Source organism: Hippichthys cyanospilos, chromosome 2, assembly GCF_059441005.1.
Source record: "Hippichthys cyanospilos isolate Australia breed blue-spotted pipefish chromosome 2, RoL_Hcya_1.0, whole genome shotgun sequence".
NCBI classification, from domain to species: domain Eukaryota; kingdom Metazoa; phylum Chordata; class Actinopteri; order Syngnathiformes; family Syngnathidae; genus Hippichthys; species Hippichthys cyanospilos.
This window is the reverse complement of record NC_142370.1, coordinates 23,064,704-23,089,685: the sequence shown is the minus strand read 5'-3', so window position 1 is coordinate 23,089,685 and position 24,982 is coordinate 23,064,704. Positions and strand designations below refer to the sequence as shown.

General features: G+C 41.9%; 3 protein-coding genes and 1 pseudogene across 10 annotated transcripts in view; all 4 read left to right on the top strand.

Moving 5' to 3' along the window:
• The window catches only part of mbnl2 (muscleblind-like splicing regulator 2), a 31,727-nt gene extending 29,314 nt beyond the window's left edge, over nucleotides 1–2,413 (top strand). For all 8 annotated transcript variants that reach the window (XM_088408489.1, XM_088408494.1, XM_088408491.1 and 5 more), the window contains one exon: nucleotides 371–2,413. In XM_088408489.1, the coding sequence (XP_088264615.1) occupies nucleotides 371–495 (125 nt within the window). In that variant the 3' untranslated portion in view covers nucleotides 496–2,413. The remainder of the gene's footprint in view (nucleotides 1–370) is intronic.
• A 983-nt stretch (nucleotides 2,414–3,396) lies between these two features.
• LOC148427880 (ras-related protein Rap-2a-like) lies at nucleotides 3,397–14,072 on the top strand. Its single transcript, XM_088408487.1, has 2 exons — nucleotides 3,397–4,088; nucleotides 12,973–14,072. Exons 1-2 carry the CDS (start codon nucleotides 3,775–3,777, stop codon nucleotides 13,208–13,210), a joined length of 552 nt encoding a protein of 183 aa, XP_088264613.1. The 5' UTR covers nucleotides 3,397–3,774; the 3' UTR covers nucleotides 13,211–14,072.
• Nucleotides 7,816–8,491, top strand: LOC148427881 (uncharacterized; annotated as a pseudogene).
• Nucleotides 14,073–16,795: 2,723 nt separating the features above from the next.
• On the top strand, nucleotides 16,796–24,067 carry mrpl39 (mitochondrial ribosomal protein L39). The gene is made up of 10 exons (XM_088407883.1): nucleotides 16,796–16,955; nucleotides 17,510–17,713; nucleotides 17,865–18,004; nucleotides 19,375–19,474; nucleotides 19,562–19,629; nucleotides 19,703–19,815; nucleotides 19,927–19,992; nucleotides 20,995–21,148; nucleotides 21,257–21,304; nucleotides 23,902–24,067. The coding sequence occupies exons 1-10, from the start codon at nucleotides 16,919–16,921 to the stop codon at nucleotides 23,974–23,976; spliced, it is 1,005 nt and encodes a 334-aa protein (XP_088264009.1). The 5' UTR covers nucleotides 16,796–16,918; the 3' UTR covers nucleotides 23,977–24,067.
• The last annotated feature ends 915 nt before the right edge of the window (nucleotides 24,068–24,982 follow it).

Sequence of the window (24,982 nt, the reverse complement as noted above, 5' to 3'; positions counted from 1 at the left end):
GGAAACATGGACTTGCAGAGTAAATCTGCAGTATGAGAAACTGTTGGGTTATCAGCCCACTGATTATTTACCGCACGAGGCAAAACAGGGAGCATTTTTCTTTCGCACGCGTAGTTCCGTTCGCCTGTTGTGACCTTGTCGTGTTCACCGGCTGGCTTTTGCTGACTAATAAGCAGCTCCTCCACCTGTGGGGACCACTTTGCATCGACGCCATCTTTATTTACGTACCAAGTGAGTGACCGGATCAGGATCCAAGGCCATACATGGACAGAAAACCAAATATAGATCAGTACTGATTCACAAGAAAATGTGCTCGTGTGCTAATGTCTCTTGAAATGTTCCTCTTTGTATTTGTGTGTCTCCCCCGCAGATCATCCTAAAGTAAGCGCCGCAAACGAGCCGGCGTGCCAAGAAGCTGCACTAGAAAACCCCAAACTGCCCACGTGTAAATACTATCTTACCTCTCCCGTAGAGGTCAAGCAACCTGCATGCTAAGTGTCACACGTAACTGCACCTGCTGCGGTCGACTAAACACACAAGCATTGTATAGAAGACAGAGCGTATGTATTTTTAAAACAAATGACTTTAAGAGTCAAATATATCGCTAATATATTGGCGTACACACAGAATAGGAGCACCGCGGTGGTCATTTAAACCCTTTTGTTCACATTTATTTCTCTGTTTCCCACACAATTTCTGTTCTTCAGTCTATCAAACAATATGCTTGATTTGCACTTTGATGTACGGTGCATTCTATTGTGATGGGAACCCGGAAGTCACAGAAAACTTTTTCCATGGCCTCAAGTGTTTTTATCCAGTGGTTGAGAATGTCTGTCCTCAACACGGAGCGCTGGGACTGACCCGCCCGCTTGTACTCCATCTGCCCCGGATGCCGTTTTTAAGTGTGACCTGCTTCGTATCAATCCTTGAAGCATTTTGCCAAAGTCCCACCCGGAAATGATGAGGTGGGGCAGGGGGAGACAGACGCGGTTGAGCTGGGGGTCCGGGTCAGTGCCATGGCCTTGATGGGATTTTGTCTCGCATGAGAATGGATAGTCTGCCGGCAGACATGTTGAGCTTGGCGGACTTAGTGACAGGGACAGCGAGGTCGTTTTTGGGGGGAGCTTTTAAGTGCTAAACAAAGCAGTGAAGACTTGACCTAGGAGGGCCACCAGCGTCTGACTCCACCATCGACCCCGTTACCGTCTCATCCTAGAAAACTGTCTAAGTGCCTAAACACTCACCGGGATCATGACCAGTCACACACAGAGCGTGATTTTTTTTTTTTTTCTTTTTGTCCCTTCCACCAACTGTCCATTGACATCACGCGTGTCTTTCTGGAATTCCAACTGGCTCTCACGATGTACCATTCGTTACTAGTAGTTTCCTAAAAGGGGGGGGGGTGTAATGTATATACAGTATGTAGTTCATATTACTATAGAATTGTGTTGGTGCCGCGTGCTATCAGAGTATGGTTGGACCCCACTCAACCTGCACTTCATGCAAAGTCAAGATCATAATATATTCTTGTGTTGTTGTTGTTGTTGTTTTTTTAACCCAATCTGAATATTTAAATTTGTTTAATGTTTTAAGGATGTTGTTGTTTTTTTTTTGTTTCTTTGTCTTTGTTTTAGCCCAAAACAAATATAATCTCATGGTGCTTGATGACCATTGACAATCCATAACATTGGTTTTCATTGTTCTCAATTGTATTCACGCGTTGCGTGACGTGTGTGGATGCGTGTTTTATTTGTGATCGGGGCTCTTTAAAGTTTGTTTTGCTGTAATTTTCGTTCACTTTCTTGTTAATTACTGTGTTGCAAACACAATTGAATCGAATGTAACTTATTGAGTTGTGCCACACCGTGCATAATCGTCGGTGTGGAGGTCCATTCATAGAATACTGGAAGCTACTGGACCTTTATGGCCTTCTTGCTGAGAAACAAAAAAAGAACGGTGTTGCAATGAGAGAGTAAGAATAGAGTTGTGTGTGATGTTAGAGAACAAAAATAAGTGTATTGTATATTTAACATTTTACCAAAAAAATAGAAAAAATAAAGATGTACTTTTCACTCTAGTATCCTAGTATTTCATAACAATATTAAGTTGTTGCCGTGGCAACTAAATGTTGTAGTTACTAAAGTTTAGTATTTTCGTAAAAGACATTGTTTAGTCGAGGGTTCTTTTTTTTCGCTTAAACACTGCACACAAGGTAGATTGTAAGATATTAACATTTCTTATTCTTCACAGGTTGTAACTGAACTCAAATTTTCACGAGAAAACAACAGCCGCTGTAGAGCTGTGACACCCGACTGAATCATGGTATAAGCATATAAATATGTACGCACAAATAACAAAATCTGTCAATAAAATTTTTATGACAACCTGAAAAAAGCACCTTCAGGCTTCACTTCAGGATTGTACGTGTCACACTGATAAAACGCTGTTTTCTGTTAAAAACACGAAAGAGATGTATTGTGTAGCAGTCCACGAGATTGCATGGGGTAATGTGTTTTCAATTGAATGTTTGTATGAGGGGGGGGGGGGGGGGGGGGGGGGGGCAGTTTCTGCACTTGAGACTTCTTTGTGCACTTGAGACTTCCTTGTTTTGTTGCACTCAAAACCCGTGACATGTATTTGAAATTTGGACAGTGGATAGTCATAGACCAGCTTTAGAACTTTGTGAACTGTTAGGCCCCTGGGCAGATTTCATAATCCAAACTCAATGCCTTATCTCAAGTCTGTTGTGTGTATGGTTTTGTTTTTGTTGAAAAAAAAAAAACGTGACATAGTTCTTTTCTTGAACCCCTTCGTACTTTCATTTCAAATAAAGGAGTAATTACCGTCACACGAAGCCATTGCTAAAAGGGCTCACTTCAACGAAGTAAACGATTCAAGTATGAAAAACTTGACGCCAACGTGACAAGTTGTAATGCGCAGCTTTGACCAACAGAGGGGGCCACACGGGAGACGGTTGGGCTCTGTCTGCCATCCGGACTGATGTACGCCTCATTCAAACGAGGGAAGCGCGCACATCGTCGCGCGGGGGGGCGAGGGGCGTCTTTGTTATTTTCCTTATGTTCCTTATGTCAATTATGTTTTAGTTCCAGTGCGGTACTGTCAAGTCATCTAAAAGAAATAAAAATCTACGTATCATTACCAATAGCCTGTTGTGGTTGTCTCATAAAATCTACCCCATTCACAAGTAGGCTACATCTATTTTCTCTCATCCGTCTTAAAATTGCATGAAACGTAAAATGTGACTAGGGCCAGTTGAAAACTACCATTCATAACAAAGACCACATTGCTCAGCCTCATACATCGTACATGTCAAGTAATACTGGGTAGTTATTGGGTGTACCTAATCAAGTGTCCAATGAGAGTCGCCTCCCTTCTTTCTTTCGTACATGCCATGCCGGAAACGTCCGCCCGATGCACGAAATGTGAGGCGTATATTCCCTGTAATTTTTCCCTCCTCGGGGACAAAAAAAAAACTCTTCTCTAATCGTCGCTGAGCACAAAGAGAGAGAGAGAGAGAAATGTGGTTTTAGCACATTAGCAAGATGTGCAGCCGGCTCGCTTCTAATTATAGCCACTCTTATTTCTGCCTATTGCATTATGGATGCTCGCGGAAGGGGGTTCCGTCCAGATAGCGTGGGAACATCTCCGTAGAGGCTGAATGCAACATCTCCTCCGCCTGCACAGTATTCGGCGCGTCGTGGCCGCACAAGGCGAGGTCGGGTCGGGATGTGCCGGATGTGAAAGCGTGGCGCTATGCGGGAATACAAGGTGGTCGTGCTCGGCAGCGGCGGGGTTGGCAAGTCGGCCCTGACCGTGCAGTTCGTCACCGGAACGTTCATCGAAAAGTACGACCCGACCATTGAAGACTTCTACCGGAAGGAGATCGAGGTGGACTCGTCTCCGTCGGTGCTGGAGATCCTGGATACGGCCGGCACCGAGCAATTTGCCTCCATGCGGGACCTTTACATCAGGAACGGTCAGGGATTCATCCTGGTCTACAGTCTGGTCAACCAGCAGAGCTTTCAGGACATCAAACCCATGAGGGACCAGATTATCAGGGTCAAGAGGTGAGGTGTCATATATATGATTTGGCTGTGGTAGATTATATTGCATTATATTACTTTACATTGGATGGATGGATGGATGGATGGATGGATGGATGGATGGATGGATGGATGGATGGATGGATAGATAGATAGATAGATAGATAGATAGATAGATAGATAGATAGATAGATAGATAGATAGATAGATAGATAGATAGATAGAATTATTAAATGTACACCATTTTTGCAGTGTGCAGTGATATATTGAGTTAAAAAGCAACTGCTGAGCCCTGCTGCACTCACACATGTGACTAACTCTGGCTGTGTCTCATCACTTAGTTCAGACCATTACTCAACAAATCCACCGAGATCATCCCACAACTCCACAGCATAGTTGAGCCTTATCTTGGAGAGCTTTCATAACATGACAAGACTGTCAAAAGTGTCTTTGTGACATCATTGGGAAGAGCAATTTTCACTGTGATGTACACAGTTGTGGAGTAGGAAGCACAATTATGTTATGTATGATTGATGACAAGGTTTAAGAATATGCGGGGGGGGGGGGGATTTCTCTGTGTACTTTTGTTTTGAACTTTAAATTTTTATATTTTATATGTGCTCTGAGCTCGAGTGGCGCCCTTGTGATCAAAGATCAGATGACTTTGACATGATTATCTTGTAAACAGAGTAGTTTTATTAATTCATTTATTTATTTTGCACTCTCTGATCTCCTTGTTAAACAAATCTTTTAACATTTAACAACCTAAAGTATGCTGAGCCATGGCCATTGTTTGAAGATTCATGTACAGGTATTTTACAGAATTAATACCAACAAAGTATTGCTATTATACGAAAGATAATTTTGCACTACATCCTCTACTCATCTTGCCAAAAATCAAAATAATCTGGAAATGTAAACAAACTTTTTTTTTTTTTTTTTAATTCCAATGTAATGTGTCATGGTGTGTGTTGGGACCATTATCTATCGAATTTGTTGTCTTCTTTATTAGTCATTTACATTGTCAGCTTTGGGAAGAAGAACCTTTTGATTTTGAGATATAGGTGAGATAATTCTATAAGCATAAGTATGTCATTATATACAGTAAGTTTTAATTTGTTTTTTGTTGAGTTCTGTTTTGGATTGTGGACCATCATTAGATAGCGATTGTTGAGAATACCTCCTACTGGCCAGATATGGCTACTCCATTTAGAGGTTTGCCTTCCTTGCTAAGGTCAAGGGTTAAAAGCAAGATGGCCACCTTAGTCGTATGCTGTTGATAGGCGCAAGTTGGTTTGGTGCTTAAAATGGGAAAAATCAAAAGAAAGAGTCTGTTTTCACTGGTCTACGGTTGGACATTCTGCATGAAATTCAACGCTTCATCTGACAGGGAGGCTGACTGGCAAGTGGTCCATGTAGTCAGCTAGAGACCTTTTGGCATATACCGTGGACACTAGAGCAGGCATGTCCAAACTCGATCCGCCAGGGCCGCTATCCTGCATGTTTTTGAGTTTTTTCTCTTCCGAACACACCGGATCCAAATGAGCAGCTCATCAGCAAGCTCAGCTGAACCCCGATAACGATTCCTATCATTTGAATCAGCCGCATTAGACGACGGAATCATCAAAAACATGCAGGATAGTGGCCCTCCAGGAGCGGCTTTGGACACGCATGCTCTCGAGCTTATTAAGATCAGGATTGAAAGAAGTGGTCTCAACGAGGATCTTTTTGAAGTTTCTACGCACTGAATTAGTTATTAGATGATAGTTATTATGAGGATAAAGAGTTACTGTTTTTTGTTTTGTATTTGTTTTGTTTTTCATTTCATTTACTTCCTTTCTTCTGCTTCACACTTCAGTTTGGTAGGCGGTGGTAATTGGAGTATGTTTGCCAACCGCCGTAGAAACACTGACTACCGAAGTAGTTACACTGTGGACAATCAGCAAGATCTAAAACTTGAAAGATCAGTATAGCTTCGGCATGGAACAATGATAACCTTGAGCAAAAACATCACAGGTTCACCGTATCATGGTATTAAAATGTCAACTCTGAAACATGTCATTTTGAAATATTTTTGGATACAGTTTTCTACATTAAAAAATAAAAAGAATAATATAGCAGTTATTGCAATGACAAACATTTACCATGCTAAATTAAAATAAATATGTAAATCAAAACAAACCTTCAATGAGAAACACAGACTTTGCTCACTAATAAAAGTTTACATGAATTCTTTCCGATTGAACGCATGCAATTTTAACTCAAACATGGGCACTTAGTATAAAATAACAATATTTTAAAAAGATCATTCATTCTCCTTCTTGACTCATGCTTTAGAGTTTAGATAGACTGCTTGCGTCCTACCTCATGCGATAACACATAAAATGCTCCGTTAAAGTGGCATGATAACATGTTAGCCACTTTACCTGCTGGAGTCAGCCGTAAATTAACAATGGTACGGGAGCCAACAAACCCAGAAAAAGATCATGTGTTCGCTTGGCTGCTGCTCCCCGTTAAAGCAGATGACGTGGAGGGAGAAATTAAAAACATAACAGTTTAGACAGAGTTGGGCAGTCTTAAATATCGGTCACCGTGACTTCTGAAACCGCAATGTATTGCCAATCCGATTTACAGCCTATGCCCTGTGTAGTCTATTCCTTATGACCTCATCAACCTATACAAAATCCATAACCTGGCTCCTTACCTCCTTTCCTGAACAGACAAATGTGATCCGCTCTAACAAACGGGTACGCCTGTCGGTGGACAAGTTTTCACGTAGGTGACAAATATAGATCGGATATAGATTGATTTTGACGGAAAAATATCTTCCTTTAGGTCTTCAGTTTAATTTCCCAGCGGGGAACATGTCAAAAACTCTACTCGAGGCGTGTGAAAACAAGAGAGCTTTTTCAAAAATGTGTGAAAACAGAAAGAGTTGGGGTCATATATTTTGTTTTAATTTGGTTGACAAACATGCCACAAACATTCTAACGTTTTCCACTGCTGTAAAAATTAGTACAATAAATATGAACTTTTAACATTTCTGTCCACGACAGTTAGCGCATGTTTCTTTCGTTAGCTATGTATTGCAAAAAAAAAAAAAAGAAGAAATGGCCATTGATCCCAAAGGGCAAAAGTCAAACAGCTGAAGATAATAGCGGATACCAACAGTTCTTGGATGGAATAATTTGTTTCAATTTCCAATGCAGAAGGATTGCCTGTATGCCCATCCATTACTGTATCTGTAGCCACTTAAACTCACCAAGGCATTCCAACAAGACGCGTGATTGGCTTGCAACAAAACATAATGCATTAAAATTGTTACGGAAGCTAAGCTCAAAGCACCAGCATGCAGCAGTCATGTGCTTAGTCATTCTCTCCAGGATGCATGCACTGCGGGGAAATTAAACATTTAATAATCAAGGCTCATTATTGCAGCCTACTTAGTCATTTTAATAGGAGGCTAATAAAAACACATATGGCATGTGTTGCCTTCATTATAAGGATTACAGAAGGCTTTCAAATTTTTTGCAGCTTCAGACAGGTTTGTTTTTGTTTTATTTGGTTCCATATGGCTCTTTCAACATCTTGGGTTCCCAACCCCTAAACTAGGGTGGTATTGGCAAATACAGGACTAGTAAACAAAAATTGGAACCCCAGATATTCAATCAAACTTCACAATATCGCTCCCTTTACCTATGTTGGGTGGATGGATGGATGTTTCGTGGCTGGCCGGCTTTCGAATGACGCCATGAAAGGGGTGTGGGTCAGCAACACGGTGAGAGGCGCGGCTTCGGTCATCGAGACTTCTCACTTCCTGGTTAGAAATCTCGGTACTTGAAAAACCTAATTTGCCAGGATAAGTCAAATAATCAAGACACAAATCTGGGGAAGGATACAAAAACATTTCTGTTCCTTTGAAGGTCCCACTGAGCACAGTGGCCTCCATTGTTCATAAATGGAAGACGTTTGAAACCACCAGGACTCTTCCCAGAGCTAGCCAGCCGCCTAAGTTGTACGAATGGGGGAGAAGGGCATAAAGGTATCTGCCGATCACTGTCAGAGATCCAGTGTTCCTCTGTGGAGAGAGGAGAGCCTTGGCCACAAGGACAACCATCTCTGCAGCAATCCACCAATTAGACCTTTATGTGAGTGAGTGAGCGGCCAGACAAAAGGCCTTCCTTTGTAAAGGAAACATGGCAGCCCGTCTGGAATTTGCCAAAAGGCTCCTCAATGACTCTGAGACCACGAGGAACAGAATTCTTTAGTCTGATGAAACAAAGATTGAATTCTTATATGAAAGCCAGGTGTCATGTTTGGAGCAAACCAGGCACCGCTCATTACCGGGCCAATACCATCCCTACAGTGAAGCATGGTGGTGGCAGCAACATGCTATGGGGATGTTTTTCAGTGGCAGGAACTGTTAGACTTGTTAGAATAGAAGGAAACATGAACGAGGCGAGATACAGACATATCCTGAATGAAAACCTGCTCCAAAATGCTTTTGACTTGAGACTGGGGCGAAGGGTGTGCTAAACTTGTGGTATCATCTTACTTAAGGTTGTAAGGGCTGCCAAAGGTGGATCAATAAATCATCCAGCAAAGGTTGTGAATACTTGTGTAAATGTGAATGCTTAGTTTTCTATTATTGATCAATTCAAAAAATGTAAAAAAAAAAACAACCCACCTTATTTACATTGTCATGGAGTACTAATTGTGCACTTTTGAGTTAAGAGACTCATTTAATACAATTTGGAATGAGGCCGTACAAGATGACAAAAGTACAAAATTTCTCTACCTCTAAGTGTCTTTCAGTTGTACTTTCTTTGCAAGAAAGTTGTCATTTTTGACAATATGGCTAAAATGAGTTTATATGTTGATCCAACTTGTGACTGTGGATAACATGCTAGCTAATGTTAGTTCTTATCTTCAGCATGTTATATAGTGCTGCCTTGTATATGTTTAAGAAGTGTTGTGAATTTGATGCAAATAAGTGCCAGCAGGAAGGTCTGTGTTAGCTGGCTGTACGTCACTGACTTAACAGCATTTCATAAATCTACCTTGGTCGAAAATGAGCTACACTCGGCCTCAAATCCCCAGTCCCCAAAAGTCCAGTCTTCAGATCAGTAAGAAGAAAAATGTCAATTTTTTTGCTTGTCAGGTGTGGGCCCCATCCCACGATTATGCTGATAATGACTTACTTGCGGAGAAGTTGGATTCTGCCTTTGCTGCAGACTAACAATTCTTCCCCGCTGGCGCAGATGTTCCCAATGAGCGCGAGATGAATTTTGAAGATAACAAAGAGCTCAAATGGCCAGTGGCAGACGGTTAACAAGGCGCCCTGCGCACGTTGTGTACGCAGGGCGTCGACTTCACAATATGGGGCCTTTAGGAGCGCATTCTCCCCGCTGATCCACTTTTGTGCTGAGCCAGCCAACAACATGCGGCAAAGTTACCAGAACCTAATGGAATTGAGTTGGGTTTGAAGCCAAAAAGACATCAGGCGTCCATTAGGGAGTCGTGTAAACTGGAATGTGGGGCTCTTATGTGGGAAAGAATGTGTTCTGCAGACCTTGCTCTCACACAAGACTGCATGCTGTTCCATGCCGCAGACTGCGAGATAGCATGCACCGTCCGGTGATACGCAGGTTCCACACTTTTTCCACAATCGCATCATCTGGTTGTTGATGGGGTGAGCATGAAGCTGCTTCAAAGCCACTTTTTTTACGCTGCACTGATGCTGTGTCTAATAGCAGGAGGGGAGCAGGAACAGGGTGGAGACCAAAACAAGGCATCTCAGGGGGCCCTCTGGTACAGCCTTTGGACCTCGGGCTTTTAGCTTTGGCCATCAGCGATGAGCACATTATTAAAACTTGCTGGAGAGCAGGCAAAGGAGGGTAAACAATGCAGTGCTTGTGTTTGTAGCACACTAAATGTGTTCCTCATAAATATGTTCTTCGTAAAACCATTTGACCTCAAGTGAAAGAATAACAACAATGGGAGTGGGCTTGAAATTTGCTCAGTATGTGTGCTCTGCTGGCCGAAGCCGACAGCTTTTATCATAGTACTGCTGAGAAGCACAGAAAGCCAGATTTGTTGAATACTCACACACAACTCCAGAAGTTGTGCAATTTGTGTGTTTTTGTATGTAGAACACACACACACACACACACACACACACACACACATACACACACACACACACACTTTGGCTGCAGCTGCTAATTAGCAACAGATGCAGGCTGCGGCATTGAAGGCCTTCATGCTGGTTTGCTTGCTGTTGCTGTGAAGCGTGTAAAAACGCTTTTTTAGCAGCGCAGGTAGCTTTAAAAAGTCTATGTGTGGCCTGAGGATACAAGAAAAATGCCCAACTTTTTTGGAGAGCAAAAAACACTGCTTTCCTTGTGTATATTCCTGGCACAGCAACCCTGAGACCATAATTAGCTGCAACTCAAGTCTAACTTTGCATCTGTAAAGTTTGACTTTGACTTTGACTTTGTAAATGACAATGCAGCTATATAGACACACCAGCAACATACATGAATACTGGTAGACTTTGCACTCCCTCAAATGTCAGATGCACACTAAGAAGCATTTATAGTGGAAAGTTGTCAGATATGAACACCTTTACAATTAATTGTTAGCTTTGCTGAAAATCCACTGTTTACACTTTTAACATTATCACAAACTAAACGGTGCAAAATAGCTCCTCCGAGACAAGCAGACAATAGTGCCCTAAAAAATCAATAACAACCAGTGTGAGAGGGTGACAACACTAGAAGATAAGAAGAATGTATGCCGGAATTGCGTGATGAATGGCATTTATATTTGATATATTTTTTATATATATTTCACTGCTGTATGAATGTGTGAGTACATGAATAATGTATCCATTGTAAAGCGTCCAGAGTGTCAAGAAAGTGATGCGCAGTTATCATATATAATCAATCAATCGAAAAAAGGAAAAAAAAAAATAATAAAATATATATATATATATATATATATATATATATATATATATATATATATATATATATATATATATATATATATATATATATATATATATATATATATATATATATATATATATACATACATATATGGATGCCAGTACCTCTGCAGTACCTAGGGGTTGTTGTAAAAAAAAAATACATAATAAATAATGAAAAAGGATCACCAACAAGCACAAGACATACACATAAAAAAAAAGCAAAAAAAAAAGCAAAAAAAAAGCAAAAAGCAAAGTAGCAAAAAAACTTGAGGACAAGTGGTTGAGAGGGAGGGTTGGAGGGAGGGATCAAATTGATGAACATAACATACACATGTACAAAGAGAGTGAATAACACACAACTGCGTGTTATGCATGGGATTTTGTAGCACCGTATTTTCGTGGCTAAAAGACGCACCGTATTTAAAGTTACAGTATCAGTTGAGATTGTTTTTTCAGTATTCAACACACACACAAGATACACCGTCTAATTAAGCGCTAGCCCAAAACGTGGTAGCATGCATGCACGCTCGCGTATGTTTTAAAGGAGGCAGCAAGAGCGAAAATGAGTTTGTTTGTACTTTATTAAAGTAGTTACTTCTACTCACATTATTCAATAGATGTCATTTCGAAGGTTTTACACTTTAGAGCAAACCGATGTTTTGCCCAACACACACATCAGAACTATAGAGTATACTAGGGCTGCCCCAACTTTTCTGCCCCAAGATCGATTTTTCTCACAGCCAACCTCCCACTTTCGGAAGGGGGGTGGGGGTGGGGGCTCTTTGGGGCATGATCTGTCTATTTGCTTCGATGTGCTATGTACAAGGCAACCACAAAGCCAGACTTTGAGAGAAAGTCAGCCAATCCTTCCAAATTAACTGTACTTATGGTACAAGTAACATATGACACAAACGGCAGTGCCACACTTTTATTTTGAAGTTATTTTGCAGATGCTCAGTCACAATATCACTAGCTTGGATAATCGTTGCATCCAGAGTGAGCAGTCTCTATTGTGAGCGACACAGTGCTGGTCTGAAATCAATCACGTTCACACTGCTGCTTGGAAATGAAGTTCAAGCTATCAATCCAGGGTACTAAAAATACATCAATCAAGCGGCGTTTGACGTTCATTTTTTTCAGTTGACACTTTTTTCTTCTTGATTGAGGTTCTTTTTTCTTTTTTTGTGCTAATCTTGCCTCCTCTTTCACTCCCACGTTTCCCCCTTTAACATCCCCATCCTGTCATCTATCACATCCTCCTTTTTTTATATAAGCGACTTGTGAGCAGGAAAGGTTTTGCAGTCAGTCAAGTTGAGCGCTCATCGATGTCACTCAGCAACATTTACAGATTTTGGAACTCAGTGCTCCCATACGACGCACCGCATCATAAGACGCCTTGCCATTAACTTTTAATGACTTTTAAATGCACCTCATGGCTGTAAAAATACGGTGATTTGTGTTACATTTGATACTTTTCTCTCGCTTCCGCTCTTTTTAATTATTAATAACCTGTTATAAATCACTCGTTCCAGCTTGGTCTCGTATCGATGGCCCAGGGGGAAGTACCTCACGCGCTTGGGAAAGAGACATAGCAGTCATTGATAGACCATTAGATGTGCCGCTTGCATGCCGAGCAATAGCATTGTCACAAAGAGCTATTCTTTAGTCGTAACAGTTTTCTAATGGCAGCGCCTACAGATACAGTATTAGAAAGCCATAGAGCGCCGGCAGCCTCCCGGGAAGCTGAAGGAGCTGCGTTTGTTACTTTCCTCTTGCGCCACTGTGCCTCGTTTTTGCCGTTTCAGCAACTGACAGCATGCATAGTGACATTCGCCTCATCACTGAGTTTGCCTTGTAGTTCCTGTAGCTCAAAACAGAGAAGGCCGCAGATGTTACATATGGCTTTCTTTGCAGGTACCAGCAGGTGCCAGTGGTGCTGGTGGGAAACAAGGTGGACCTGGAGGACGAAAGGGAGGTGTCGCCCAGAGAGGGCCAGGCGCTGGCAGAAGACTGGGGCTGCCCCTTCATGGAGACCTCTGCCAAGAGCAAGACGATGGTGGACGAGCTTTTCACCGAGATCGTGCGGCAGATGGATTTTTGCCCACTACCTGATCGCAGAGAGGCCTGCTGCCCGGCCTGCAGTGTTCAGTAGCAGTCCAGCGGCCTGCTCGAGGGACGCCAGGCTGACGGATCCGCCGACGTGGACGAATGCCAATAAAGTCGTGTTGATGGATTGAAGGTTGAGAGAACTCAAACTGTGGCCATTTTCTTATTTCCACGTCAGGCATGTACTTTTGGCCGAGAGGCATGCTGGGAAATGTAGGAAAGCATCCAATGGAGCAAGAGACGAGATGAAATCTAATGCCTTGGACACAGGATGGATTTTCTTTTGAACTCCCACATCCATCAGCCCCCTCCTGGTAAACGGCCAAATTCTGGGGCTTTCCCAAAGGCGGCGCAGTGCCAAAACCACCTTAGAAGCCATCAACAAAGAGGACTGGATCCCTAAATCAATTTGGGAAGCCAAGAAAAAGACAGCAGCAAACATAAAATATATGTCCTTTTTCCCTTCTGCGCTCCTTTTTGGCAGCGCAAAGACCAAACAGCAGAATTCTGCACAGATGTCAAACAGCACCACTGTGAAGGTGTCACCCCAGAGGTCAGCCTAGCGGTCGGCCTGCCTAACTATGATTGAATGATTAGATGAATGAATGTCTATGGGTAAAAAGCTGCACCTTTTGAGGAGATTCCTTCAGAATATCCCAAATGTCGCAAACATGGATGATGTGCGCATGAAGTCATATTCTCACGCTGACCTCAAGTACAATCTCACCCACCCAAAGAGACAATGTCAATCAATCATTGTGCAGACACCTTACAGATGATACAAATGCCTTGTATGCTGAACATGACAGTGACAGTGTATCTTGAATTGCATCAGTTAATGGCTCTCGTCAACACTTATTTTCATCAAAACAAATAAATACACCTTTATGCACCAATGTATCACCGTGCTTTGTGTTCCTTTTCTGTGTGGCGTTTCTTCCCAGAAATAGGCACGTTATTAACCATGATGTGTCTCTCTCACACACACACACAGAAAATGCATCAACCAGCCTGAATCCCCTTCAAGTTAGTTATGGACAAATCATTGACCTCTCTAAAATTATGTTTCCTAATCGTAATTCCTTAGCAACTGTGATGTCGTTTTCAGTCAACAGCGAGGGGAGAACTGGCCACCTCCTGAGATGGATAAAAACTGGTGGAAATTGCTGCCTAATATGTGTTCTATATATATATATATATATATATATATATATATATATATATATATATATATATATATATATATATATATATATATATATATATATATATATATATATACATATATACATATATATACATACATACATACATACATACATACATACATACACACACACGCACACACACGCGCACACACACACACACACACACACACACACTGGAAGGAAAATGCACTACGGGTGGGAATCTTCTACTATCTAACCATTTCATTCAATTACAATTTTTGGTTCTCCGATTCAATTCAGAATCAACTTTCGTTTCAAAATGATTTTCTCTTCAATTAAAATGATTTTTTTTAAACATTTGCTAAGTTTTGATTTGTAAGGAACATTCCTTTTCCACAAAATATTGAGCTATCTACAGATTGTATAGCTTTTACAGCGTATATAAGAAGCCAAACAAAAAAAGTAAAACGAGATACATTGTCACTTCACAGGAAATTACAGTAGCAAAATATGTGGACAAACTGTTTCACAAATGAAAAAGATTAATGACAAGAGTTTTGATAAACAAGATATGAAAACAAACATTTTCAAATGAGCAGCTAAAGTGTATGTGCAAAAATGAAAAATGTGCCAGTTTGCTCATCTCTGAGCATATCAGGAGCATTATCAGTCACAATTGTAGCATATTATTTAGGATAGACAGTATTTTCATTTGTTTACATGTACAGAATGTGCGTTTTTATGTATCGGGATTTTGCATACTGTGCATTGTTTTATAGTTTGTACTTTTCACGCTTAAACAATCAGCAGATCCGTGACGAGCATTTTCCATTTGTTAGCAGTGAAGTGATACGTTATTGCATTTTCATTTGTGGCCACAACGACTTTTCTGTCAGTCTCTTTGTAAAGCAGGATGGTGCTGCTTGCCTGGGCTCCGCTGTCTGCAAAATTTTCCCCTACGCTGTAAGGTCATAAATCTTTGCTCTCAATGAGGACTGGGAGTTGGAAAACAGCACATCAATTTCTTCTTATCTATTATATCGATTTTGTGACATTTGAAATCGATTTAAACCACAGTAAATGAGAATCCAGGTTCTTAGGTGGGTTTTTTTTGGCACACCCCTAAAGTGGCCCAATCAAAACGTGTGCTTGTACAACTTCTTTCCAAGGAGTTCAGTGAAGTGCAAAGAAATTGAAACAGAATAAAAAGGTCCTGTCCTGTCGTGTCTCATTTTGGACACTCGGTAGCACCCATTTAATGACATACATGACAGAGGAAATTGAAAACTCATGAAGGAGTCATAATACCGGGTCAAATACGGAAATGCTGTGTGCTAACTGCTGAGCTGTAACGAAAGTAAATTTAAAAAGAAAATCAAGACAGAATTTTTATAGTTGAACACGAACCAAGGAGGAAAGTATGCTAGTGGCCCAGATGGCAACACCTACCTGTTGACAATCTCTTTGGGACCATCAAAGAATTGTACCTGCGCTGAGCGGTGGCATGACAAAGCTAGGTGCTAATGCTAACATGAACACTAGTGTAGTGTTCTTTCACTTTCTGTCCCTGAAGCGATCAGCAAGCTGTTTTGTATAAGCAGGGTAAAGGGTCACTTCTACTCGCAAGTTGCAGTGCTCCTCTGGGCATTGCTTACGAAAGTACGTTTTTTTTTTGTCTCATGATTATGCACAGCAGACTAATGAGTTTGGTCCTATTCATTTTTAATTTTTAATACTTCACAAAATATTCGCACCAACTGGATTAAACGTCCTTGCAGGCCAAATCACGGACCGTATGTCTTACACCCCTAGTTTCAGGTCGTTGAAGACTCTGGAAGTGTGCGTGAGTGCAATCAGTCGTGTGACAGAAATAAATATGAAGCAGAAAATGTCCACATATTTCTTTCAATCTGGATATCATTTACAGTACTTGGAACCGCTTGCCTCCTTCCAACTCAAGAATGTCTTTCAGTGTGAGAGTGAAAACAGGCCTTCCTCTCTCTGCCTGATAGAGGGTTTATGATGCGAACGATTTATGTGTTGTCCCTAAAGATTACGTCTCTGATCTGTTCCAGTATTCATTGCATGTTAAGAACATTCAAACGCCAGCATTCGCCAAATTCATTGAAATTGTTAATCATGTCTACTAGAGAACGAAAAGTAGAGGACACGCATGACATCGAGGACACACGTGATACTTTGGGTGCAACATAAATCGTAAAATAGTAACATTTTATCTATTGCGTTTTGGGGAATCGTTGGGGTAAAGGTTGATTCTAAATGCAAACGGTGACGTGGCGGGGCACTTCGCATGTATGATGAGCCCCGGACACTCCCTGATTTTCCGACAGTCCATGGAAGCAGCGGGCCGTTTACGTAACCACAGATAACCGAGCTAACAGCGACGCCTGCTGTGCACAATTGTAACTGGATTCTCCTTCCAGGGCCAAAAGGAACAGAAGCTCCGTATTTTAGTTCCTTGCCGGACCCTGTCTCGATGAACACAAACCTGGCATGGCGTCCTTCAATTTGAGGCCAGTGGAATAAACTGCGGGGTTTATGTCATCGCCAAAAAGGGTTTCACAATGCTTTTCAGGGCTGCATGCCAGCGCCTTCAATGCCGTAAGTTGCAAACTGCTAGCGTTGATAATCGAGACCAAATCCGAAATAAATGAAATCTTCGAGGTTATTATCACCGAGCCGCACAGGTTCTGAAGTGATCTCCCAGTTTCCCTAACGTAGTTCATGCTAAATGATGTGGCATTTGTACAAGTGTGCAGCGATCTCTTGGCCGTAAGTGGACTTGCAAATTCTTCGCTAAAGTCAAACCGAACTTTTACTTGAATTTAATCTGCTCTTTTCGTTAGTCAAAATATAACTGGTCCACAGTTTATGATTACAGTAAATCATTGAACGAAATAATTGATAGGTCTTCAGCGCATTAGGGCACCTACCAAAATCATTATTTACGTAGCTTGTGCAAAGATGTTCATTGTTAAGATTGTGTAACCTCCAAGTGTTTGTGGCAACTGTGTACTGTACAGGTTGTAGCTCAGCAGAGGACTACGTGTGGACTAATGAAGTATTGAAGCTAAAATGGACACTAATGTATTCAAATCGATGAGATGTCTCCTAATGGATGCATCATCACCTGTTCAATTTTCCCATCTCCTCAGGTTTTGAATCGACTGCGGCAGTCGCAGCAGCGCGCGTGGAGGCTCTCGTCCACCGCAATGAAGTCTTCTCCCGAGAGCAGGCCCGTCAGCGTGCTCTGTACCCTCGTGTGGAGAAGATCGAGGTGTCTGTGCAGGGCCCCGGGCTGGACGGTACTCTACTCATTATGAACAAAGGAATGTCCACACCGCAGAGCTGCGCCAGGCGTGAGTTAAAGGACCTGTCCAGAGAACACCATTCCTCATTTGCTGGAAAGCAAATACACATACTGAGTGTGTGTGTGTGTGTGTGTGTGTGTGTGTGTGTGTGTGTGTGTGTGTGTGTGCGTGCATGCATGCATGTGTTTGTGTCTCGCAGACTTGACAGAGTATCATGTGACCAACTCTGTTTTGGCCCTGGTGGATGGTGAACCATGGCCTCTCCATCAACCGCTCACTCACTCCTGTACGCTCGCATTGCTCACATTTAAAGACAGCGACCCCACATTGGTCAACCAGGTAAACTCAGAATGAGATTCATATTTAAAATAAGATAAGATTAACTTTATTGTCCTCAGGGTGAAATTTGTCTTGGGCTAATGTGCTTTGACTACAACAGTGTTAGGACAAACATACATATAAAAACACACACACACACACACACACACAAAAAAAACAACAAAAAACATCAATAGCAGCGTGGTACAATCAGTGCAGGGAATCGCGCCCTCTGGCGTGTTTGTAGCTATTCTTGTGATGCAGTCAGATGGACATTCTTTACTCCCAATAACTTTCATGGCAGTTTTTGCCATTATTTTTGTTTTGAGCTGGACAAAGTCTCGAACCAAACTCCTATGCCATATCTTGTGATGCTACCTAGCACAGCATGGTAAAAGGTGGTCATGCTTATCCCAAATAATCTGAGCCCTCGGTGTAAATGCAACCTTTGGGCCGAATACATAAATACATTTGAAACTTTCTGGCAACTCCCGGTTTGCAACCGGCTCTGCTACAGGAATCACTTTCTTCTTGAAAGCTACTGCGTTGTATTGCAAGGAAGTTGTGCAAACAATACCTGAATGCTTCCATTTTACACACAACGTTGTCACCAATTTTTTTTTTTCATAAAACAATTAAAAAAAAAAAAATCATAAAATCCTTAGTGCACGCAAATTACCGTATTTTTTGGATAGTAAAATGCAACTTTTTTTCTCATGATTTGAGCCTGCAGTTTATAGTCCTGTGCGTCTTATATTTGCAGGGTTTTTTTGCTAGCCACCAGGAGACATTCCACTGGTCAAGCAAATCTGTGTATCTGTTCAAGGTGTTAATCTTTTTGTGTAAATATTTTATCTTGACATTTTTGTGTAAATATCTGATGTTATGGCCTGCCGCTTGTCCGAAAAATACAGCAGGCATAAATGTCTTGAATGTGACACGCAAACACACACCTATGACAAGAATGAATGTCCTTATAACTTCATTAATTGCACTATGCGATGCATATTTTGAAACGGTAAAAAGCGCCCCCCACCCCACCCAATATATGTGATTGCTGTTGAGCCCTGCTACTCATGGGGTTACCAGGGCAGCCTGTGAAAAGTGAAAATACACATATAATTGACACCTTTTGAAATGATTCGGGAGGAAGCAAATCAAACGCTTTTTCATTCATCATATTTGTTCAAATTAATAGTGTCTTTTTTTTCGGCATGAGCCTAAATGAGTCGTTATCGGTCGGGCCCCCGAAGCAGGACTTCCTTGATTGTTTATTTTCATGAGAGATGAACAGGCATTCCGGAAGCCCACCTATCTGCATCCAAGCCATTAAAAAGTTACGTTTTCATAACATGTTCCACTTTCATTCATCGTCTTTCACACTTTGACAGGCTTATTGGCGGTCATGTACCGCCATTCTGGGGCAGGTGCTGGAGACAGCGTTCAAGGACCAATTGTCCGTGGAGTTGCCCAGCACACCGGAGGTGCCAGGTAGACCCGTCTTGACGCTTTCAGTATTCATATTTCACCTTAGCCGGTTTTGTCCCGCAACTCGTTTCTCTCATAAATTCTCCGCAGTTACTTCAGGAGCTTTTCTTTGTGACGTTGTACTGGACCCTCAACTGGATTCCTGGATTCCGTCTGAGGTTTGACGCCTATGGTCCGTCAACTGATGCCGTCCAGAGTAGCTCACACGCTCGTGTCGACTGCCAACTGTAGGAATCGTTGCGCTCCCTGACGAGAGGAGCTCAGCAGCTCATCCTTCAGGACCTGCCCTGGGAGCCTCTGGAGGTGGCCCCCTCTGTGGCATTAGACGTCTTCTCGCACAGCAGGTAGACGGACGCCGGCCTGTCTGTATCATCGCACCATGTCCCTCTATCCCCCGTCCAAGCGTCTCTTCTCGTGTCGGGCGTGCCGTTTGAAGGGTTCTCGCTCTGTTTCAGGTGTCAGCGGGAAGAGGTGGAACAACGGGCAGCCCACAATCCCAAAGGGACAGTCACGCTTTACAGGTCACATTGCATGGAGTTTGTTGCTACAGCTTCATATTAACTCGTTCGCTGCCGTAGATGCCCGCAGACGTCAAAGGTCTGTTTTCAGCGGGCAAGCAATGAGCATTTTCACTTTGAAGTCGAAAATCATTTTTACTGGCCTGGCAGCGAGTGACATAAAGTGCAATTTAAAAACGCGGCCTGACTTCTGAGAAAATCCGGTAGGAGCATTGGACATATAGAAATGAGTTGGCCGCGTTAGTCAAAACGAACAATTAGGGTTTCAAAATTTGATCGACTAGCTCTCAGAACGTGCCTAAAAAATGACTTTCGTTACAGCGTCTGGGAAATACATTTTTTTTTCAATTAAAGTAAACATTTTCCCGAAAATATCCACAAGCACGTTCTCTGCAGTTAGTACTAAGTAAACAGTGATATGCTTGTAACAATAAGGGAAGGTCTGCGACTCATTGTAATCGTGGGCCAACTTGTTTAGCATCGGCAGCCGAGCATCGAAACCTCTCCCTTTCAGCGCTAGCCACTCTTTAGGGAGTTTCCTGAATGTGTCCCAAAATACTTTGGTTAGAACGCACGCTCTTGCTGAATCTGCTTTCATCGATGCGCATCAAGTTAGGGAATGTTAGACACCCCGGCCCCGCAGGCAAATAGAGGGCCTCCACAGTGTGCAAATATAGAGATATGTATTTCTATTGGCGTACTGTATTGGGAATTGGAGTCATCCCCAAGTAATTACAATTATTAAGATATTTTATTATTATGGTACTTTGCTTACATTACTAACTCCATGATAGCAAGTTACTAGAAACCGTATTGGAAATACAATTTAAAAGTGACCCTCTCACCCATGCTTATACAACATAGCAGAAGGTGGCCATGGCTGGATATACGTTATTATGCATTAACACTTTCTTTTAATTGTCTTCAATTTTGATCTCAAACTGCATGAAGTTGTCGTTTAAAGTACCTCATGAAAAATAACCCTCCCCAATGTTTCTCTCCAAGATGTGGGGACTATGTTCTCTTGAGCGGGGGCCCCCTGGTGGCTAGAACTGGCCTGTGCTTCCAGTATGAGGTGACAGCGCTCCACAGCCTGGGCGGGGGGCGGCGGGGCCTCCGCCGCCGCGCGCAGGGCCTCTCGCTCCCTTTGCAGCTGCAGGTAGGATGTCCGCCACTTCCGCTATTTAGTGGGGTACTCGCCGTCACGTGTGATCGCCCAGAATTGTGTCTCCATGTGAGTGTGAGTCACGTTGTCTGGTTCGCGCAGGCCCACCACACCGTCTGGAGAAAACTGAGGCAGCGGGCGGAAAAACTGGTGAGAACAAATCTGTTTTTCACACGAGCATCCAACAGAGAAAACATCAAAGGCAAAGTGAGGCTGCCAGCTCAGGCAGGAGCGTTGGTAGCGAGGCGGCGCTTCAGGTCTCCATGCTTGATTCAGGTCCAAATTAGCGCTTGTTCTAAATCCAGCCAGCCCCTTACCCTGAATGCACCTCATCACTCCAGATTTCACACTGTAGCCAGAGGTTAGGCTTGAATGTTGTCTTTTTTTTTTTTTTATGGCTTTGCGTTTATGTTCCTGGCACGGGCTGAGAAAGGACTCTCATCCTTCTCATGAAGGACAAACCGTCCGTTTCTGAAGATGACATCAAAGGCAGCGAGCGGCGAAGGAACCAGAAACTATTTTTAAAGCTCTCTCGACGGCGCATCGCGACACAAGTCGATTGTGACTGAAGCGCATAAATTCTTGCTATTGAATCTAGGTTAAGATCATTTTGGATGGAGCTATCGAGGCAGAATATTTTCTGCCGCAGCCTCTGCGCCGCTCTCTGCTTCGCCGACTGAGTTTGTAGTGCGGGAAAAGGACGACTCGTTTATAGGCGCGCTCGATTTGGCAGCCGATGACATACGATGTGCCGCGGCCTACATTTCCCTTTCCCGGCGCCACTGTTATTCGGGGAATTGAAATTGCACTTTGTTCAAGACAAATGTATGGAGTTGGATCAACGCGAAGAGCGAATGATATGCGGATCACATCTTACTCATGTGGGATTGGCAGTATGGAGAGCTGTCGCTCTGTTTTATGGCTTGGCGGATGTCATTTCACCCAACCTGGAATGTTATCATGTAGGAATGCCCCGCTAACAATTATTTGGGCATCGAGTGTGCTTTTAAATATCTGCCGGTACCAATATTTATGTTCAAAGAAAACATGCAAATGGTCTCCAATTCTCAAATTAATGTAGAAATGCACATGTAAATAAAATGCTTACATTTAGATCTTATTTACATTTATGTTATATGAGTCAGTCCACCAAACGGTGCTAATTGCTTTGGTTTTCAAAATAAACTATCCTGTTACTTTCTTTTGCTCGCTGTTTGAAGATCAAAGTTTATTTATCACATTGAACAACTCATTATGCAATGGTTAATCTTAGACATTTTGATTTTATTATTGGACATATTTTCAAGACTTGCCCCCCTCTCTCTCTGTCTCTGCCTGTCTATCTTCCTCTGTTGCTTGGGTGTTATATGGATGGATTAAATTAAATTGATCAGAAAAGCTGTTTTAACTCCATGTGATACACATATCAATGTAAATGTAATGTAGAGTACGTTTTTTGTTTTTACACTCATTACAGAAACAGCTTTATGGAAAACAAGTTAGGAGCAACATCACAGAAAACAAAATTCAAAAACAATTTGTTAGCAAAATAAAATAAAAACCAGAGTGGTTTCAAATTGACCAGTTGAAACTACACTTTATTTTTATGAAACAAATTATTGCAAAAATAAATCAGATTTTGCGGTTAATTATTAAATATATTCATTTTGGTCATACTGATATAATAACGATATTAAGCTATGTAGGAATTCTTGTGTATTACACAATGCTTGGTGAGGTTTTTTTTTTAGGTTGCACTCGACAAATACCGTATTTTCCGAACTATAAGGCGACTGGTATATAAGCCGCAACAGCAAAATATGTGCAAAAAAAATGATTTTTGTCACGGATACGCCGCCTGGACTGTAAGATGGTATATGAAGTTTATCGTTTTTTTAAAATTTTGTTGTAATTGTGTGCCAACAGACACATCCTCTCTTTAACAGGCTGAACATGCCCGCAAGTTTAGTCCCAACATATTTATAGAAAATGGATGGATGAATGGATATCTGTTAGTTAAATAGCTTTTCGAAATCGAAAGCAATACTTCAGTAGCATCTTTTTTTGCCTCCCTTTGTTTGATATTTTAGTGAACATAACACATTCTATATAATTCATATGCAATCCTGAATACATAAATAAAATCACATATACTGTCTACTGTATTTAAAATTTACACATCACAAATTTACCCCAAATTTTATACATTGTTTTATTAAATTTAGACACATCTATTTTTTTTTATAATATATTGTTTTGACTCTTTTCGAGCCCAGCCATTGATTCACTTCTTTTCAGTTCTATTTCATAGTTGTTCCATAAATTGACACCTCGAGCAGATACACACATTTGCTTGCTGGAGGCTAGCAAAAAAAAAAAAATCACAGATAAACCGCAGCGGACTATAAACCGCAGGGCTCAAAACATGAGGAAAAGTTGCGGCTTATAGTCCAAAAAATACGGTACTCAATGTATAGTGAGGGTGCATCAATTTGTCTTGTTGATTCCAGTTGATGCATTTATATGAAGTATTTTCTTTCAAGTTGGGCGGTGGGCTTCATTCTCATGAGAATCAGGTCCACATTACAAGTCAAAAATGAAGGTCAAAACTTTATTTGCCGACGTCGACATTTTAGCAAGAGTGGGTCACATAAGCATACTACTAAACTGAGTAAATGAAGCAAAATATTTTAAAAAAAGGCAACGCTATGAAGTGAAAAAAAAAATCACCTGTTTTTCACCCACAGGTGGAAGTGCAACCCCACGAGGAAGTGACCCCGCCCCCTTTTGCTACTCCCACTCTACAATCAAGCAGTCACTAACACCAGAATTCCAGATGGACTCAAATACACACATTCATGCCCCGCATCATCTGAAGTTGAACAATAAAACTTGCGGAACATAACGACCGAATCGGTTTCTCGTGTTTTCACTGTGATCGAACCAAGGCTCTTTTTTTTGTTGAACTTATCGGAAGTGTGCATTTGGCACGTGTGGCAACAAACGCGTAGTGTGTGGACTGGAGCTTGTCATGTTGGCAGCTGTCGCCTGCGTTACTTGTCAGACAGGTGGCTGTCCGAGTGTGTTCCGAGGCCACCGGGAGCCCGTGCCAGCCGCTGTTTGCACCCCCAACCCCGCCGATGACACATAACACCCAACGCTCCTGCTTTGTGTCGGCTTCGTGCGCTTTCGCTTCCTTCTGATGTTTATGTCGAGTGACAATACTGAAGGGGGATCACTCATTAGCTAGTTTGATCGCAAGATAGGTTAACTGTCATATCTATTTTTAATTTTTATCCCCTCGTTCAGCCCCCACCCTTCCTGTAAAATCCCAGGCACTTTTATTGCATCTGGCATCCGTGTGCGTCCCCCCAAGAAGTGATTAGATTGGTAGTCAAGGTTGTCCTGACCTCAGAAAACACATTTTATGACTTGATACTCTGAATATGAAAAGAAAATCAAAGTACTGTTGCGTGAGAGGAAAATGAAGCGATGGTTTGACGCAGTCACTGTGACGGTCACAATGTAGCCAAAATGTTCCTAGGGTTAACATTGCAGAAGTACCAAAAAAAAAACCTTCAAGGTTTTCAGTTAACAAAAGTACAAACGTACATTTTCAAGTTATAAACTAGTTTACGCAGTTGCGTAAGAAACGTTGTGGAGCCGCATGACTGCCAGTGGAGAAAAAAAACATTTCTGCCTGACGAACTCGTCAATCCATTAAAATGTTTGTAGCGTAAATGTTTGCCAAAATGTAAACACATGCTCAAGTAAAAAAAATAATTCAAAAGAAAACCTTAAGGCCTTATACCAGTGGTACTCAAAGTT

Bases quoted from the DNA above. Each gene is read 5' to 3' on its own strand.
- LOC148427880 (XM_088408487.1), top strand. From the start codon at position 3,775: ATGCGGGAATACAAGGTGGTCGTGCTCGGCAGCGGCGGGGTTGGCAAG. The intron at 4,089-12,972 runs GTGAGGTGTCAT...CTTTCTTTGCAG, and splicing joins CAGATTATCAGGGTCAAGAG to GTACCAGCAGGTGCCAGTGG.
- mrpl39 (XM_088407883.1), top strand. From the start codon at position 16,919: ATGCTTTTCAGGGCTGCATGCCAGCGCCTTCAATGCC. The intron at 17,714-17,864 runs GTGAGTTAAAGG...TGTGTCTCGCAG, and splicing joins ACCGCAGAGCTGCGCCAGGC to ACTTGACAGAGTATCATGTG. The intron at 21,149-21,256 runs GTAGGATGTCCG...TGGTTCGCGCAG, and splicing joins CGCTCCCTTTGCAGCTGCAG to GCCCACCACACCGTCTGGAG.